The sequence below is a fragment of the Perca fluviatilis genome, chromosome 15 (genome assembly GCF_010015445.1).
Source record: "Perca fluviatilis chromosome 15, GENO_Pfluv_1.0, whole genome shotgun sequence".
NCBI lineage: Eukaryota > Metazoa > Chordata > Actinopteri > Perciformes > Percidae > Perca > Perca fluviatilis.
This window is the reverse complement of record NC_053126.1, coordinates 490413-510412: the sequence shown is the minus strand read 5'-3', so window position 1 is coordinate 510412 and position 20000 is coordinate 490413. Positions and strand designations below refer to the sequence as shown.

Sequence of the window (20000 nt, the reverse complement as noted above, 5' to 3'; positions counted from 1 at the left end):
CCGCCCAGCCCCGCCACCACCGCCACCCCAGCCGCCACCCCTCCAGCGCCACCCACCACCACCACCACACACCCCACCACCACCGCGCCCCACACCACCACCGCCCCACACCGCGCCACCCGCACCGCCAGCACCGCCACAGCCCGCCCCCCGCCACCGCCACCCCACCACCACCGCCACCCCACTCGCGCCACCACCGCCACCCCCCCCCCCACCACCGCCACCACCCCCCCCCCCCCCCCCCCCCCCACACCACCGCACCACCCCCACCACCCCCCCACCGCCAACACCGCCACACCGCCACACCCACCCACCACCGCCACCCCACTGCCACCGCCACCACCAACCGCACCCCACCACCACTAACACACACCACCACCACCAACAACACCACCACCAACACCAACACCACCACCACCAACACAAAATCCGGCCCGATCCGGACTCTATTTCAGATGAGTATTACCTGTGTCCTGTCATAGCTCTCTGGTCCAGAAGTGCTCGTCTCAGAATCTGTCTTTACCTGAACTAGTTTAACTATTTTGGGCGCTATCTTGCACTCGATGCAGTGCAAAGCCCGACCCGGTTGTCAGTTTCCCATCCAGCACCCACATTTAAATAACAAACGCACCTGCTGGTCTTACAGGGAGGTGTGTTCAGGTGCATTCTGCTGCTGGTCTTACAGGGAGGTGTGTGTTCAGGTGCATCTTGGTCTACAGGGAGGTGTGTTCAGGCATTCTGGTCTTACAGGGAGGTGTGTTCAGGTGCATTCTGGGCGTGCCGGTCTTACAGGGAGGTGTGTTCAGGTGCATTCTGGTCTTACAGGAGGTGTGTTCAGGTGCATTCTGGTCTTACAGGGAGGTGTGTTCAGGTGCATTCTGGGCGTGCTGGTCTTACAGGGAGGTGTGTTCAGGTGCATTCTGGGAGTATTGCTGTCTTGAGGCAGTGGGAAGTGATGGTGCCATTGACCAACAAAAACCTGGTCTAAAGTCAATAACATTTCATTGTTATTTTAACAGAGCATTAGTAAAATGCTCCTAGGCTCGTGCTTTTAAAGGGAATGGGAGCTGATCTCTGATTGGTTGATGAATGGGAGATGATCTCTGATTGGTTGATTGCATGTTACGCCCAAAACACACCTCTGATTAATGAAGACACTAAGAACAACCCTTTAGAACTGTACTGTGTGCATGACCCTTTATCAGCCAAACTAGTAAAACTAGAAGATGGCTGGGACAGGTTACGTGTTGTACAACCGGACATCTACAATGGACGTCCTCTGACCCGGATACAGCCACACCGTCTATGACCGGACGTCTGGCTGCAAATCTACAGCCATGCGTCGCACGTCACCGCAGTACATCTACAACCCGTCATCTACCATTGCATCCTGACCACATTCAATGCCGATGCGTCATCTGCAAAACCCGCACGTACTGGCCGTGCAGTAAATCTGCAACCGGACGTCACCTGACCCCAACAACAGCACAAAAAAGAAACCCCACCACAACTTACCACAACTAAACACACACAAATAAAAAATACACATACACATACAAAAACACAAAAACAAACAATTACTACACCTACAACACACACACTACCAGAAAACGAATCATACAATAGACACATTACAACACAGAATTACATGTTCGGTGGTGGTGGTGGTGGTGTGGGTGTTGATGGTGGTTGTTGGGTGTGGTTTGGGGGTGGTGTGTTGGTGGTGGTGTGTTTGTGGTGTTGGTGTTGGTGATGTTGGTGTTGTTGTTGTTGTTGTGTTGGTGGTGGTGGTGTATTGTTGTTATGTGTTGTTGGGTAATTGATGTGGTGTTGGGGGTGTTGATGGTGTTGAATGTTAGTGTTAGTTGGTGGTGAGTGTTGTGTGTATTGTGTGTTGGTGTTAATGGTTGAGTGGTGTTAATGTGGTGTTGGTGGTGGTGGTGGTGGTGTTGGTGGTGTTGTGGTTTGGTGATGTGGTAGTTGGTGGTGTTGAGGGTGTTATTAGTGGTGTTGGTGTTGGTGAGTGAGTGGTGTGGGTGGTGTTGAGTGGTGGGTGATGTTGTTGTGGTGTTGGTGGTGTGTGGTGTTGGTAGTGGTGGTGGTTTGGTGGTTTGGTGGTGGTGGTGGGGGTGGTGTGGGTGGGATTGGGTGGTGTTGTGGGTGTGTTAGTGGTGGTAGGTGGTGGTGTTGGTGTGGTGGTGGTGTTGGTGGGTGTTGGTGGTGGTGTTGGTGGTGGTGTTGGTGGTGGTGGTGTTAGTGGTGTTAGTGGTGGTGTGGTGTTGGTGTGGTGGTGGTGGTGGTGGTGGTGGTGTGGTGGTGGTGTGGTGGTGTTAGTGGTGGTGGTGTTGGTGTTGGTGGTGGGGTGTTGGTGGTGGTGGTGTTGTTGGTGTTGGTGGTGGTGGTGGTGGTGTTGGTGGTGGTGTTGGTGGTGGTGTTGGTGGTGGTGGTGTTGGTGTTGGTGTTGGTGTTGGGTGTTGGTGGCGTGGGTGTGTTGGTGTGGTGGTGGTGGTGGTGTTAGTGGTGTTGGTGTTGGGTGGTGGTTTGGTGGTGGTGGTGGTGGGTGGTGGTGGTGGTGGTGGTGGTGTTGGTGGTGTTGGTGTTGGTGGTGTTGGTGGTGTTGGTGTGTTTGTGCATGTTGCTTTAATGCTTTAATGTGACCTGCACCTACGATACCATGACACATCCCTTGTGTGTGTAAACATACTTGGCAATAAAGCTTTTCTGATTCTGATGTCACACATTCCCTAAATATCAGGAGGTCTCGTGTGCACCTGTGTCTCGTCCGGGACAGTGTTAGGTCATTCTTGACTGCGATTGTAAACTGTTTAGAGAAAGGACACGAGCCTGAGCCCGGTCACTCCTTAAAAGGCTGTTAGTGTAGATGATGCTGATCAGCTGATGTACCTGTCTGTCTCTCTGCTGCTCTCTGATGTACCCGTCTGTCTCTCTGCTGCTCTCTGATGTCATGCTGCTGGAATGTACCATCTCCTGCATGACCCAGAGCCCCTAAGCCTCATTAAAACTGCTTTTTCTCCACCCAACGTTGTTCCTACCCCTCAAGTTCTCCTCGTGTGAAATTTGACCCATTTTTAAAAAGTTTCTGTATAAAAAAAATAAATAAATTTGGGTTTCTTTCAACCAAATTGTCAAAAAAAAGTAACGTGGATGGTTCGCTACAACACTCTTCACAAGTTAAATACATGATCAGTTCACTACTTTCATTGAATTTGGGTGTTTTTGGTCAATTTTATAGCGTTTGAAATAAAAATGATAAAGAAATGTCGTGAAAAAAGCTTAAAAATACCCCAACACTTCAAACAAAGTGCAGAAGTGATCGACAAAGACATCGACCAAAGCTAGGAGGCTTTCATCCAAAGCGACTTACAATTAAGTGCTTTCAACTCCAGACCACAAGTAGTAAGAGCAAGTACATTAGCTTTAAATAAGCTAAGCTACAAAGAGACAGATTAAAGTACAAGTTCAAGATTTTTTAACCTAATCGAGGCCAATGGGCATTAAGAGATTTCTGTCCGAGCCCGACAGTTAAAATCTCATTTCTTCTTATACTGATGACTCATGATTGTTTGTGTGAAATCTTTTATGAATCAGCTGTAGGAAGGCATTCAGAAAGGTCAACAGATGAGGTCATCAGATCACACGGGACAACAAGCGCACGTTAACACAGGCGCTACCTACAGTACAGGCCAAAAGTTTGGACACACCTTCTCATTCAATGCGTTTCCTTTTTATTTTCATGACTATTTACATTGTAGATTCTCACTGAAGGCATCAAAACTATGAATGAACACATATGGAATTATGTACTTAACAAAAAAGTGTGAAATAACTGAAAACATGTCTTATATTTTAGATTCTTCAAAGTAGCCACCCTTTGCTTTTTTTTTATTAATAAGGGAAAAACTTCCACTAATTAACCCGACAACCGGACACCGTGACAGGTAAAACCATTTCAGGTGACTACCTCATGAAGCTCATTGAGAGAACACCAAGGGTTTGCAGAGTTATCAAAAAAAGCAAAGGGTGGCTACTTTGAAGAATCTAAAATATAAGACATGTTTTCAGTTATTTCACACTTTTTTTTAAGTACATAATTCCATATGTGTTCATTCATAGTTTTGATGCCTTCAGTGAGAATCTACAATGTAAATAGTCATGAAAATAAAAAGGAAACACATTGAATGAGAAGGTTTGTCCAAACTTTTGGCCTGTACTGTAAATAATCAGCTGTTTTATATTTAAAATGTTCAATGTTCTTATCGCGCTATTTCTAAATATCTGTCTGAAACCAGCCTGGCCCATCGGCTGTCCATCCTCTAGTAGTGACAACCAAAAAAAAGTATATTTTTAATTTTAAATTTTGACCCAGAAACATTTAAAGTTGCACGGTCGACAGGAAGACAACACCAGGGCTAGTCTACAGAAAACCCTTCTCTTCTTCATCGTTCATAATCGGCTTGGAAATGGAACGGAGACGGCACCAAACACAGCCAGGCCAGCGCCGAAAACTCAAACCTCCAAATGTGACGGTAACAGGCCGGCTACATCGCACGCTAACGGTCACTTAGCTTCCGCTATAAATCCATGACGCTGGCTACGCTGGGCAGAGAGCAGCGTGTTAAGGGACGTGTTACGCACTGCAGAGATTCAAGCTGCAGAGATCAACCTTCCGGTTGACCTCAGGTCAAATCTGACCCATTTTCTAAAAGTTTCTATAAATCAGCAAATTTTGGTTTCTGAAAACGATAACTCTTTTTCAGCCCTACGGCTGACAGCAGATTTGAAATAGCATTCTGACTGACAGGGAAATGGTGAAAGTTTAGAAAAGATGAGCAATCAGAGCTCGTTAACTCCCAACACGGTCTCACAGCAGCTCGTGAAATGGTCTTTTTTAATTTATTGATTCGTGTACCGGACACAATTATGTCGTATTTTTTTTTTTTAGAACGGGGAAATAAAGCGTCACACGCGGGACCCGATCCCCGGTCTCCTGGGTGAAAGTCCTGTTGTTGTTTTACCCCCCCCAAACCAACCTCCCTGCGCGGATTTTCGGCCTTTCATACTACTCGCTACCGTAGTCGTGCTGTGATCACGAAATGTGCATCCCATTGAAACACATTAATGCTCACCACACGAAAAAAAACGGCATAAATCGTGTCGTGTTCACGAATCAATAGTTTAAAGGTGCCCTGCCACATGTAGTCCATGACTTTGTGGTGATGTCTGAAGGTCTACCATGGACTCTGTAACTTGGTTACCTTGTTTCAAGCCATTCTAGCGCGGTATAGAAAGCCTGCAGGAAGACTCAGCTCGATTTCTGCCAGTTCTCATTAATATTCAACGAGCTGAGCTGTTTGAATCTGATTGGATAACAGCTAGCCAATGAGAGCCTGGCTGTCAGCATCCTTTACCCAGCCCAACTGGGCGAGCTCATGAATAGTAATGAGCTCAGGCAGCATGATGTCAGACTGACCAGCTGTTGTGATTGGTCTGATTTCTCTGATTATTTCTGATCAGTGGCTAGAGCTGACAGAGGAGGTAGCAGTTCATTTTCACATTCACCACATAACACACACACACATGGACCTGACATAATTCAAAAAAGTACATATGAAACACGGTTTTGTGTGGCAGGGCACCTTTTAAAATAGCTTTTTTTTTCGACACATTTCCCAAGTTTTTTTTTAGGTTTTTCTGACATTTTTGTCACTTTTTCCTCTCTTTCTTTTTATCATTTTTTTCTTCAAATGCTAGAAAATTGGGCGCCCGGTAAGCTCAGTTGGTAGAGCGTGCAACCATATATAGAGGAGCTTGACTCCTCGACACAGTAGGTCGCGGGTTCGACTCCGACCAGTGGTCCTTTGCTGCTAGAAAATTGAATAAAAAAAAACAAAATTCAATAAAAGAAGTGAACGGATTATTTATTTTATAATGTGAAGAGCGTCGTAGGGAACCATCCTAACAGATTTAAAAAAAATACAATATAAAAGCGTCTTTGTATGGCAGGACACCTTTAAATAACGGGACCATTTCACGAAGTTCCGTGAGCCTGGGCTGTAACTCCACGGAGAGGCTGAGAGGAGGCTGAGAGGAGGCTGAGAGGAGGCTGACAGGAGGCTGAGAGGAGGCTGAGAGGAGGCTGAGAGGAGGCTGACAGGAGGCTGACAGGAGGCTGACAGGAGGCTGAGAGGAGGCTGAGAGGAGGCTGACAGGCCTCACCGTGGAGCTGAGAGCTCTGCACGGCAGTAATGAAAGGAATGTGTGTTTCCAGGGAGCGTGGGGGCACCTCGGTGTGAGCTTAAAGCTCTGATGAGAGACGACACTACTCAGGGAAGAGGGGACATCCCTGCAGGGCGATAATGATGATGATGATGGGAGAGTTGGGACAATACCACGCTGCTTTCAGCGGCTCTGACTCACACCACTGCACACAGCCACCGCTGTCACGGTACAGCCATAGACAGTATATCTATATAAACTGGACCAGCAGATTGTGTCTCTGTACGAGACCAGTGGAGGATATCAGAAGTCTCTTTCCCGGTGCTGGCTGAGCGTTACTGAGCAGCCTCCAACTGAGCTTGAAGACGTAGATGTGACGTGAGCAACCTGTCTGAAAGTGTGAAGTCTTCTGGTAGCTGTGCCGAGAGAAATCTCAATCATTCCCAATCTTACAGAGACGGAGAGCGTAGGTATATGTAAGGAGATAACATAGGCACAGGCTAATTACTGATCACTAACATGCTAGTTAACATTAGTCATTAAACCTAAACAGCTAATGGAAGTCCAAACTGCCTGTGAGCTTCTCCTGTACTATACGGTAATTCCTCTACTGTGTGACAGTAAGTCTCGTGGTTATGACCCAATCGTTAGCCTATTGTTATAAAAACGTCTGCTACGGAGCCATAACGTGAGCTACAAGGTAATGGAGCCTTTTATACATTGTCGTGTTTCTTTAGAAATAAACAACGGACAAATAGAGTCTTTAAACTCTTCAGATGTAAAGTTATTCTCTGTCAAAGTGACGTCAGAATGAATGGGAGTCAATGGGATGCTAACGGGAGGTGATGGCTTGGTAGCATCAGAATGGCGCCGTCAGGATGGTGACAGCTTACACTCTTGGAAACACAGTTGTGTACGTTCACGCTTCGCCCTTTAAAACAGCGTTCAGTGGTGGAATGTAACCACGGCTTTAAGTTTAGCCCTCCTGTTGGCCTCGGGTCCAATTTAACCCATTTTCAAAAAGTTTCTATATCACAAATTTGGGTTTATTGTCAAAAAGAAGTTACGTGGATGGTTCCCTACGACGCTCTTCACATATAAAATAAATAATCAGTTCACTTCTTTCATTGAATTTGGGTGTTTTATTCAATTTTCTAGCATTTTTTAAATTTATTTTTATTTTTTGGTCATTATTAGGCCTTTATTTTGACAGGACAGCTTCAGACATGAAAGGGGAGAGAGAGGGAGGGAGGGAGGGAGGGAGGGGGGATGACATGCAGCAAAGGAATGCAGGTCGGAGTTGAACCAGTGGCCCGCTGCGTCGAGGAGTCAACCTCCTCTATATATGGTCGCCCAATTTTCTAGCATTTGAAGAAAAACAATGATAAAAGAAGTTTGAAAAAAAGTGACAAAAATGTTGGAAAAACCTTGAAAAACTTGGTGAAAAAAATACTACAAGTGTCGGAAAAAAGCTATTTTAAAAAGGTGCCCTACCATTCAAAACCGTTTTTACTTGCATTTTTTGAATTATGTCAGGTCCATCCATACGTGTGTGTGTTATGTGGTGAATGTGAAAATGAACTGCTACCTCCTCTGTCAGCTCTAGCCACTGATCAGAAATAATCAGAGAAATCAGACCAATCACAAGAGCTGGTCAGTCTGACATGCAGTGGTTGTTTTTGTCGTTTACTGGTGAGGAAGAGGAAGGATAGGGGCTCAATATTTATATAACTTTATATAATTTATTTATTTTTATAACTATTTGACTGAAATGGTTATCAGAAATAATTTATTTAAAAAAAAAAGACTAAAATGTTTTGACTAAAACTTGACTAAAATGACGAGACTTTTAGTCGACTAAAACTTGACTAACAAAAATGTTTGGCACAAGACTAAGACTAAGACTAAATTAAAAATAGGTGACAAAATTAACACTACATCATACTGCCTGAGCTCATTACTATTCATGAGCTCGCCCAGTTGGGCTGGGTAAAGGATGCTGACAGCCAGGCTCTCATTGGCTAGCTGTTAGCCAATCAGATTCAAACAGCTCAGCTCGTTGAATATTAATGAGAACTGGCAGAAATGGAGCTGAGTCTTCCTGCAGGCTTTCTATACCACGCTAGAATGGCTTGAAACAAGGTAACCAAGGTTACAGAGTCCATGGTAGACCTTCAGACATCACCACAAAGTCATGAAGTATGCGTGGCAGGGTACCTTTAAATTTAGACCCAGAAAATCCAAAAGTCGCACGGTCGACGAGAAGACAGCCGAAGGGTTAGAAGGTCGCTTCGTAAAGTTGGTCGCCAGTCTGGCCGTTGATGAGAAAGTAAACAACTCTGCATCTGTTTGAACCGGCCAGCTGCAGAAACGATGCAACAAGTCCGAAATTTGGGCGGTTTTGTGTTAGGCTTGGAAACGTAAGATTCACCTTGCAACACTGCTTGTAGAACTAATCCTACATTTCCCAAACACTATGTCGCGACTAGGGTTGGGTACTGAAACACGGCACACATCTTCCTTTTTTAAGAATGACTTCAGAGCTGTCAGCAGCCATAAGCCCCGCCCACCGACTCTATACACGATGTGATTGGCCCGACTAGAGTTTGGTTTTTCCAGCTCGCAAGCCAACGGAGAGTTGCTAGACTGTAACCTGACTCCGCCAGATGGATCGCTTCCCATTTGCTCGGCATATCCATCTGGGAACTTTCCGTTGGAGAACTTTTGGGAAGGGGAGCGAAAATCCTGGTTAGCTGATTGGATAAACCATCTGTCTATCTACCACCTATAGTTGGTGATAGACGGGCCAAATCAACCAATCAGATCAAACTCCTACTTTCTACTTTCTAATTCAGATCAAACTTGCTGCGATAGCTACGCTCATCTCCTCCGTGGAAGCCGCCACCTTGTTTAGACCGAACAGTCGCTTCTCGTTGGGTCACACCTAAACCCGCCTCAAAACTCAACGCTGATTGGTCGGTCGTTGGGCGAACGGCTCCAAATTTTCTCTATCTCAAGATGCCAGACTGATCTGAAAGTGGAAAACTGGAGCTCGCCAGATCAGGACGCTCTCACCAGGCTAGCAAGACGACCCCAAATTACATTTGCTGCCGCTAGGGTGCGTCTAGATTTCTACCAGAATGCATCTGTGGTGTAGCCAGACCTTCCTCCACAGCGCTGTGGACATAGAGCTGGACATGGGAGACTATTTGGTCTATAAAATAATAAAAAAATGTGGATCATAGTTTCCGAAAAAGCCCAAGATGACGTCCTCAAATGTCTTGTTTTTGTCCCCAACTCAAAGATCTTCAGTTTACTGTCCCAGAGGAGAGAAGACACTAGAACATGTTCACATTTACTGGTATTATTAGGAGTCATAGTTATTTTATCTTTACTGTTAAAGGAGAATTCTGGTGGATTTCAACACGTTATTTGTAAATTTGGAGTGCTGTCCGAGAAAAACTAACAAAATTATTTTCATAAATAGGCATATGCTTATTTTTTAAAAGTGCAGTAGTACAACTAGCAGGAGACACATTATAATTGAGGTAAGTTTGGAGACAATACCTGATTTAATCATTAAATTAATACATATTTTAGTTGCATCTCTTTTCAGTGTTGTAGTTTGTGGACGGTCCCTAAGCACTCGTCTTGCTGCCGTCTCAACATCAGAACTAAACAGAGCTGAATTAACACAACTTTGATGCATTTCTTTCACATCTGCTGCAGTCAGATTCACTGTGTTCACTCAGAAGGAATCACTCCACATGGGTAGGCTCTTGTAATGACATTTCCAACATGTTAAGAGGCTGGAAGCAAGTTTAAAAGTGCCCTGCCACATATATTTCATGACTTTGTGGTGATGTCTGAAGGTCTACCATGGACTCTGTAACCTTGGTTACCTTGTTTCAAGCCATTCTAGCGCGGTATAGAAAGCCTGCAGGAAGACTCGGCTCGATTTCTGCCAGTTCTCATTAATATTCAACGAGCTAAGCTGTTTGAATCTGATTGGCTAACAGCTAGCCAATGAGAGCCTGGCTGTCAGCATCCTTTACCCAGCCCAACTGGGCGAGCTCATGAATAGTAATGAGCTCAGGCAGTATGATGTCAGACTGACCAGCTCTTGTGATTGGTCTGATTTCTCTGATTATTTCTGATCAGTGACTAGAGCTGACAGAGGAGGTAGCAGTTCATTTTCACATTCACCACATAACACAATCACATATGGACCTTACAGATTTTAAAAAATACAAGTAAAAACGGTTTTGTATGGCAGGGCACCTTTAAAACCTGCCCTGTTTCAGCCTCCTGGGTGCTAACGCTAGCAGGAGGATAGCACGCTGTAGGCAGCACCCATTGGTTTAGTTTTTCTCGCTACTGACAGCACTCCACATTTACACACAACAGAGCTACGGGTTGAAATCCACCGAAATTCTCCTTTAATGTAACTGTTCATCATGTCATTCTATTATACCCACTGCTAGGATTATCCTGAGTCATATTTCTAATTATTATAGTAAGTTAGTGCATCTCTGTCTCAAATTGGCTTCATTTACATTAGAAGTTGTCCAAATTGCACAATAAACAGTAATAAGAACATCAACACAACTTTGAGATTGATTTATACTAATTATATAGTATAGTACTGTTTATATATTAATTATATAGTATAGTACTGTTTATATATTAATTATATAGTATAGTACTGTTTATATACTAATTATATGATGATGAAACCATGTCAGGTTAAATAACGCTCCAACGTTTGGCTGAATTTCGGACGGGGGAAAAAAGAAAAGCTCTTTTTCTGTCTATGTAACTTAACGACAACATTCATATTTTTAATAATGAATCAGGTTAGAGGGTTCATTGTACAATTTACAGCATCAGTCCTCTGAGAATCTCTTTAAAATCCAAGATAAATTGGTATTGTAACTGAAATACCCCTGATCAAATCCATATAGAATCAGAATTGATTTAGTGTCTGTCTGTCTGTCTGTGGTGATGGCACCTTGGATAGGAAAACGTGCCTTTGGTGTGGGAGCTCTGGGTTTGATTCCCACTGTGACACATCAACCAGTGTGTCCCTGAGCAAGGCACTTAACCCCTAGTAGCTCCAGAGGTGTGTTACCTAGGACATATAGGGCAATTGTAAGTCGCTTTGGATAAAAGCATCAGCTAAATGACATGTAGTCTCTCTCTCTCTCTCTGAAGTTCGGTGAATAAAGCTGATGAGGTGTGTTTCCATCCAACGGCTTTAAAGCGAATAAAAACCTGTTGCGTAATGATCGTCACGTGCTGTTTTGCGGTCAAATTTGTATATCGAATTGATTTGAGACATTTTAAGGTGTTTCCGTTCATTTTCGCACTGAATCGCACAACATTCAGGCAGACATTTGCGAACAAAGTTTTGCCAGACAGAATGGATCGCGCCATCTACCAACAAATGATCAATATTGCAGTATAAGTTGTAATAGTGCTGATGTGCCAGCTGATAGCAACATATCAAGCTGTAATAGTGCTGATGAGCCAGCTGATAGCGACATATCAAGTTGTAATAGTGCTGATGTGCCAGCTGATAGCAACATATCAAGCTGTAATAGTGCTGATGAGCCAGCTGATAGCAACATATCAAGTTGTAATAGTGCTGATGTACCAGCTGATAGCCACATATCAAGTTGTAATAGTGCTGATGAGCCAGCTGATAGCAACATATCAAGTTGTAATAGTGCTGATGTACCAGCTGATAGCAACATATCAAGTTGTAATAGTGCTGATGTACCAGCTGATAGCCACATATCAAGTTGTAATAGTGCTGATGAGCCAGCTGATACGCCACATCAAGTTGTAATAGTGCTGATGTACCAGCTGATAGCCACAATCAATTGTAATAGTGCTGATGTACCACTGATAGCAACATATCAAGTTGTAATAGTGCTGATGTACCAGGATAGTACATATCAAGTGTAATAGTGCTGATGTGCCAGCTGATAGCGACATATCAAGTTGTAATAGTGCTGATGTACCAGCTGATAGCATAAGTTGTAATAGTCTGATTGCCAGTGATAGCGACATATAAGTTGTAATAGGCTGATGTACCAGCTGATAGCGACATATCAAGTTGTATAGTGCTGATGTACCAGCTGATAGTACATATCAAGTTGTAATAGTGCTGATGTGCCAGCTGATAGGACATATCAAGTTGTAATAGGCTGATGTACCCTGATAGCGCATATCAAGTTGTAATAGTGCTGATGTACCAGCTGATAGCACATATCAAGTTGTAATAGTGCTGATGTACCAGCTGATAGTGACATATCAAGTTGTAATAGTGCTGATGTACCAGCTGATAGTGATATATCAAGTTGTAATAGTGCTGATGTACCAGCTGATAGCGACATACAGTTGTATAGGTGATACAGCTGATAGCGACATATCAAGTTGTAATAGTGCTGATGTACCAGCTGATAGCGACATACCAAGTTGTAATAGTGCTGATGTACCAGCTGATAGCGACATATCAAGTTGTAATAGTGCTATTACCCCTGATAGCGACATATCAAGTTGTAATAGTGCTGATGTACCAGCTGATAGCGACATATCAAGTTGTAATAGTGCTGATGTACCAGCTGATAGCGACATATCAAGTTGTAATAGTGCTGATGTACCAGCTGATAGCGACATATCAAGTTGTAATAGTGCTGATGTACCAGCTGATAGCGACATATCAAGTTGTAATAGTGCTGATGTACCAGCTGATAGCGACATATCAAGTTGTAATAGTGCTGATGTACCAGCTGATAGCGACATATCAAGTTGTAATAGTGCTGATGTACCAGCTGATAGCGACATATCAAGTTGTAATAGTGCTGATGTACCAGCTGATAGCGACATATCAAGTTGTAATAGTGCTGATGAGCCAGCTGATAGCGACATATCAAGTTGTAATAGTGCTGATGTGCCAGCTGATAGCGACATATCAAGTTGTAATAGTGCTGATGTACCAGCTGATAGCGACATATCAAGTTGTAATAGTGCTGATGAGCCAGCTGATAGCGACATATCAAGTTGTAATAGTGCTGATGTGCCAGCTGATAGAGACATATAAGTTGTAATAGTGCTGATGTACCAGCTGATAGTGACATATTGTAATAGTGCTGATGTACCAGCTGATAGTGACATATCAAGTTGTAATAGTGCTGATGTACCAGCTGATAGTGACATATCAAGTTGTAATAGTGCTGATGTGCCAGCTGATAGTGACATATCAAGTTGTAATAGTGCTGATGTGCCAGCTGATAGAGACATATCAAGTTGTAATAGTGCTGATGTACCAGCTGATAGCCAGATATCAAGTTGTAATAGTGCTGATGTACCAGCTGATAGCCACATATCAAGTTGTAATAGTGCTGATGTACCAGCTGATAGCGACATATCAAGTTGTAATAGTGCTGATGTACCAGCTGATAGCGACATATCAAGTTGTAATAGTGCTGATGTACCAGCCGATAGCGACATATCAAGTTGTTATAGTGCTGATGTACCAGCTGATAGTGACATATCAAGTTGTAATAGTGCTGATGAGCCAGCTGATAGCGACATATCAAGTTGTAATAGTGCTGATGAGCCAGCTGTTAGCCACATATCGAGCTATAATAAGAAGACAACGACGCTATCAACACATTGCTGTGATGATGCAGATGCACATTTCTTAGATTTTTGCTATCTCAAATAGCCGTTACATTTTGCTATATAAAGTCTCTCGTCTCCTCGTTCGTCCACCTCCTTCATGTCTTTGTTGACGCCCGTCATGTCTGCAAACAGAGCGGAAATACTGGGCGGGAATGGACTACAACTTCTTCTTCTTTGTTTTGTGGCGAGTTGCAACCATAAAATGACCTAAAACTTAATCGCAATTCATTAATTTATTCGGCAAATAACGTTTCCATCAGCGTTTATCGCATAAGCCACATGGTCAAACTCAAGGCCCGATGCAGGTTTAGATCTGGCCCGTATATCAATTTGGGTTCACAATAGATTTTGGCCCGCCTAGTTGTGCACCAAACCAAAGCCAAACTGACATTCAAAGCAGAATTTGGCAGATTTGCCGACTCTGAGACTCAGAAATCCGACTGTCTGAGACTGTCTGAGAAAGCCACAAAAACGATGGAACAAAAATGAGTAAAAAAGCTCTCAAAATGTTAAAATAAAAGTGACATGCAGTAACAAAAGCATGTCAACAATCTCTCCATGTCTGGCCCTTGGTGGGATCCTCTCTTTCCAGATGAGACCGAACGCATTTCCTTTGAGTCGATATTCATGAAATTCAGTCGAATTTTACGGTTTCCATAATGGCATTTTTCATTCGATATCACTTAATTCAGATAAAAACATGTGGATGGAAACATAGCTACTGTTTCTATGAAAAGAAAGTAAAACTTGCAGCTTGTTAAATGTGAATATTGTTCTAGTGTCTTCTAGGGCTGCTCCCTCTTAGTGGATTAGTGGACTAATCGGTGGTTTTGGTCTGAGTCAACGTAGATTTCTTTACTCCATTAGTCATGTCTGATGCTGTTTTCATGCTGAATGACTTATTTCCAAGAAACCTACGAGCTCATCTCTGGTAAACACAAGAATTAAAGTGGTGCTTTAACAGGACTCTTAGTGGAGAAACTCAGATTTACAGATCTGTCGATTAAATCAACTAATCCATTAGTCGAAACAGTTGAATGAGTGTTAGTCCACTAAGAAGTTCTTCAATCGAGCACACAGCCCTAGTGTCTTCTCTCCTCTTGAAATCCACCAGAATTCTCCTTTAACAGTAAAGATAAAATAACTATGACTCCTAATAATACCAGTAAATGTGAACATGTTCTAGTGTCTTCTCTCCTCTGGGACAGGAAACTGAAGATCTTTGAGTTGGGGACAAAACAAGACATTTGAGGACGCCATTTGGGGCTTTTTGGGAAACACTGATCCACATTTTTCACCATTTTCTGACATTTTAGAGACCAAACTACTATATGACATTAAGAAAGAAAAACAAGAGGCTGAAAAAAAAAAAAGGTCAAAAATCACTGATTCCAGCTTGTTAAATGGGAATATATTCTGTGGCCGGTGAGCTCAGTTGGTAGAGCGGGCGCACATGTGCAGAGAGGCTTGTTCCTCGACACAGAAGGTCCAGGGTTAGAGTCCGACCTGTGATGGTTTTCCTGCATCTCTCTCTCTCTCTCTCTCTCTCATATCTCAGCTTTCCTCTCTAATAAAGTCAGAAATGCCCCCCCAAAAATAATGAATTCTCTGACTCCAGCTCGTTAAATGTGAATATTTTCTGTGGCCGGTTAGCTCAGTTGGTAGAGCGGGCGCACATGTGCTTTTAAAACTCTCTGACGTCAGCTTGTTAAATGTGAATATTGTCCTAGTGTCTTCTCTCCTCTGGGACAGGGAACTGCATATCTTTGAGTTGAGGCTTTTTGGGAAACACTGATCCACATTTTTCACCATTTTCTGACATTTTAGAGCCCCAAATGAAGATGTAAGGGACCGTTCGGCAGGCTATGTAAGGAATGCACCACCGGAGGTTCCTTATTAGGCTAAATAAAGAACCAACAGTCCCTGAACCAGCGGTGTAGTCTACGTGATACGCAGGTATACTTATAGTAGCCACTAAGAAAGCTCCAGGATCTCCATATATACCCACTTAGAAATGCACAATGACGCAACAACATACTTTACATTATATGTCGGATATATTTTGAATTGTCATCTGTTCTTTTAATTCGCATAGGCTAAATAAAAGGGGATTTCCACCGTAAATTGGTGCATTAAAGCGTATCCAAATGCAACCAAAATGAAGTTGCTGACGCTCAAAACTTCCCCCCCCCCAAGATACAGCCAATATACAGTACAGTATACCCACTACAATACATTAGACCACAGCAGTCCCTGAACCTACCTTACTCTTGACCTCTGCAGAGAGCCCGAAGGCTGGTCCGCTCCTGAAATGCGTCGACATGCCGTCAGTGTTCACAGCAGAGCTGATGGAGCTTTAAAGATGGAGGGCTAACAGGTTACAGATCTCAGTCCGTGGCGGGAAAAACACACACAAAAGTCCCCCAAAAAAGATCCGCGGCTGTCTCTTTTATTTCTAAGGATTCGCCCCCCTCGTGCTCGGACCTGCTCGTGAGGATTTCGGACAACTTTCCGACACTTTTCTGAATCTTTTTTAAACTCTTCCCATGTGTGTGCTCTCTGATTGGCTGGCGCCGACGTCCAATCCGGACGCAGCCTCCTCATTGGTGGGAGTGATGTCACCTCTCGGGTATTAGTGTGTATGTCATGTTTTATTTCATGTATTTCATGTACTGTGTGGCTCTAGGATTAAATTACAAAGTAGACACATTCTTTTTTTTACTATGAAAGTAAATTATTTATACCATACCATGTCTTCATTTTGAATTTTATTTGGAATATTTTATATCCATAAATGTAAATGGTCTGAAAGAAAACCGAATATTCACCAATTTAAAAAATGATATGACGTTATATTTTGAAACTTTAAAAGGATTGATAAATAATAATAAGAAAGCCATCCGGACTCTTACAATTACAATGTCTTACAGCACATTCCTCATTTTTTTAATTAAGGCATTAAGATCAATTTGTAAAAGATTATTTTTTTATTCCTCTTTTTAGCCATGGGTGTCCTATTTTTTTCACATGACTGTATCTGTACTGTAATACAGTATATATATATATATATATATATATATATATATATATACACAGTACAGGCCAAAAGTTGGACACACCTTCTCATTCAATGTGTTTCTTTATTTTCATGACTATTTACATTGTAGATTCTCACTGAAGGCATCAAAACTATGAATGAACACATATGGAATTATGTACTTAACAAAAAAGTGTGAAATAACTGAAAACATGTCTTATATTTTAGATTCTTCAAAGTAGCCACCCTTTGCTTTTTTTGATAACTCTGCAAACCCTTGGTGTTCTCTCAATGAGCTTCATGAGGTAGTCACCTGAAATGGTTTTACCTTCACAGGTGTGCTTTGTCAGGGTTCATTAGTGGAAGTTTTTACCTTATTAATAAAAAAGCAAAGGGTGGCTACTACTTTTAGTTTAATTTCTTATACTGCACTGTAACTTTTATTCTTATACTGCACTATCAATTTTATTCTTGTCTTTTAATGTTTTTAATTTGTTTATTAATGTTTTTAAATTGTTTTTAATTGTCTTCTAACTGAATCTAAAATATAAGACATGTTTTCAGTTATTTCACACTTTTTTGTTAAGTACATAATTCCATATGTGTTCATTCATAGTTTTGATGCCTTCAGTGAGAATCTACAATGTAAATAGTCATGAAAATAAAAAGGAAACTCATTGAATGAGAAGGTGTGTCCAAACTTTTGGCCTGTACTGTGTGTGTATATATATATATATATATATATATATATATATATATATATATATATATTAAAAAGATGAAGAAAAATAAATCTGTGTCACTTTTTCCACCTTAATGTCGCCTTCACACTGGCACTTTGGAGGTTTTTTGTCGTCTTTTTTGTACCATTTTTTTTTAGGTTTTTGTCGTCTTTTTTGAGGGATTTTTCCTCCAAAGTTTTTGTCGCTTTTTTTTCGCCATTTGACATTGTTATCAAAAGGCGAGTTTTCCCCCCCAAAATCTTCTCTCTTTTCTCAAAACATGCAGACATGTCCCGGGACCTCCCTGGACAGGTGGAGAGCTCAAGCCCTCCCAATGTTGAACCCAAAGTTACACCTGTGAGTTGACAACTGATCGATTAATCTTTGCAGCTCTACATTACGTTCTCTTTCACACTCACTCCATCCTCAACGTGACATCATGACTTCCCGTAAACATACACGCCCACTTCCTAAAGCCACGTGGCGTGTTACCGCGAGGCGAGGTTGGGTTTAGGGAACGCCACACGATGCTCCGGTCTCCTGGGTGATGGTCAGATCTCCTCCTTTCATTCTACTCTCTACGGTGTCAATTCACGCGCAATCACAAGCTAATGGAAGTCAGTGGGGTTAGGCCTCCATTAAAGACGCTGAAAAGAGAGCGGGCGTCTTGGTAACGCGCCAATAATGGCGTACGAGTTGGCGTGTCGTACGTTCGCCACTTCATGACATCAGTCTGACCTTTAACCCTCTGTCAACCATGAAAAAAGCACTTTTGTTGTCCCTATCTCAATGTGTTGATTCTTTTTAAAAAGGTTTATATTTCACGTTTTTGGTCACTTTTTTTATCATTTCTATCACTTTTTCTGACATTTTTCTCAGTTTTTCTGCAGTTTTTGTCAGATTTTCAATGTTCTGGGTGCTTTTTCTGACATTTTTGTCAGTTTTTCTGAAGCTTTTGTCAGATTTTCAATGTTCTGGGTGCTTATTCTGACATTTTTGTCAGATTTTCTGCAGTTTTTGTCAGATTTTCAATGTTCTGGGTGCTTTTCTGACATTTTTGTCAGATTTTCAATGTTCTGGATGCTTTTTCTGACATTTTTGTCAGTTTTTCTGCAGTTTTTGTCAGATTTTCAATGTTCTGGGTGCTTATTCTGACATTTTTGTCAGTTTTTCTGCAGTTTTTGTCAGATTTTCAATGTTCTGGGTGCTTATTCTGACATTTTTGTCAGATTTTCTGAAGTTTTTGTCAGTTTTTCAATGTTCTGGGTGCTTATTCTGACATTTTTGTCAGATTTTCTGCAGTTTTTGTCAGATTTTCAATGTTCTGGGTGCTTTTCTGACATTTTTGTCAGTTTTCTGCAGTTTTTGTCAGATTTTCAATGTTCTGGATGCTTTTTCTGACATTTTTGTCAGATTTTCTGAAGCTTTTGTCAGTTTTTCAATGTTCTGGGTGCTTTTTCTGACATTTTTGTCAGATTTTCTGCAGTTTTTGTCAGATTTTCAATGTTCTGGGTGCTTTTCTGACATTTTTGTCAGATTTTCAATGTTCTGGATGCTTTTTCTGACATTTTTGTCAGTTTTTCTGCAGTTTTTGTCAGATTTTCAATGTTCTGGGTGCTTATTCTGACATTTTTGTCAGTTTTTCTGCAGTTTTTGTCAGATTTTCAATGTTCTGGGTGCTTATTCTGACATTTTTGTCAGATTTTCTGCAGTTTTTGTCAGTTTTTCAATGTTCTGGGTGCTTATTCTGACATTTTTGTCAGATTTTCTGCAGTTTTTGTCAGATTTTCAATGTTCTGGGTGCTTTTCTGACATTTTTGTCAGTTTTCTGCAGTTTTTGTCAGATTTTCAATGTTCTGGATGCTTTTTCTGACATTTATGTCAGATTTTCTGCAGTTTTTGTCAGTTTTTCAATGTTCTGGGTGCTTATTCTGACATTTATGTCAGATTTTCTGCAGTTTTTGTCAGTTTTTCAATGTTCTGGGTGCTTATTCTGACATTTTTGTCAGATTTTCTGCAGTTTTTGTCAGTTTTTCAATGTTCTGGGTGCTTTTTCTGACATTTTTGTCAGTTTTTCTGGAGCTTTTGTCAGATTTTCAATGTTCTGGATGCTTTTTCTGACATTTTTGTCAGTTTTTCTGCAGTTTTTGTCAGATTTTCAATGTTCTGGATGCTTTTTCTGACATTTATGTCAGATTTTCTGCAGTTTTTGTCAGTTTTTCAATGTTCTGGGTGCTTTTTCTGACATTTTTGTCAGATTTTCTGAAGTTTTTGTCAGTTTTTCAATGTTCTGGGTGCTTATTCTGACATTT

At 41.9% G+C, this 20000-nt stretch overlaps 1 protein-coding gene across 1 annotated transcript in view; it reads right to left on the bottom strand.

The window, feature by feature from the left end:
- The window catches only part of cnn1b (calponin 1, basic, smooth muscle, b), a 32747-nt gene extending 16304 nt beyond the window's left edge, over window positions 1–16443 (bottom strand). The window contains exon 1 of the mRNA XM_039824252.1: window positions 16193–16443. Coding sequence (XP_039680186.1) covers window positions 16193–16252 — 60 coding nt within the window. The 5' untranslated portion in view covers window positions 16253–16443. The remainder of the gene's footprint in view (window positions 1–16192) is intronic.
- Between the last annotated feature and the right edge of the window lie 3557 nt (window positions 16444–20000).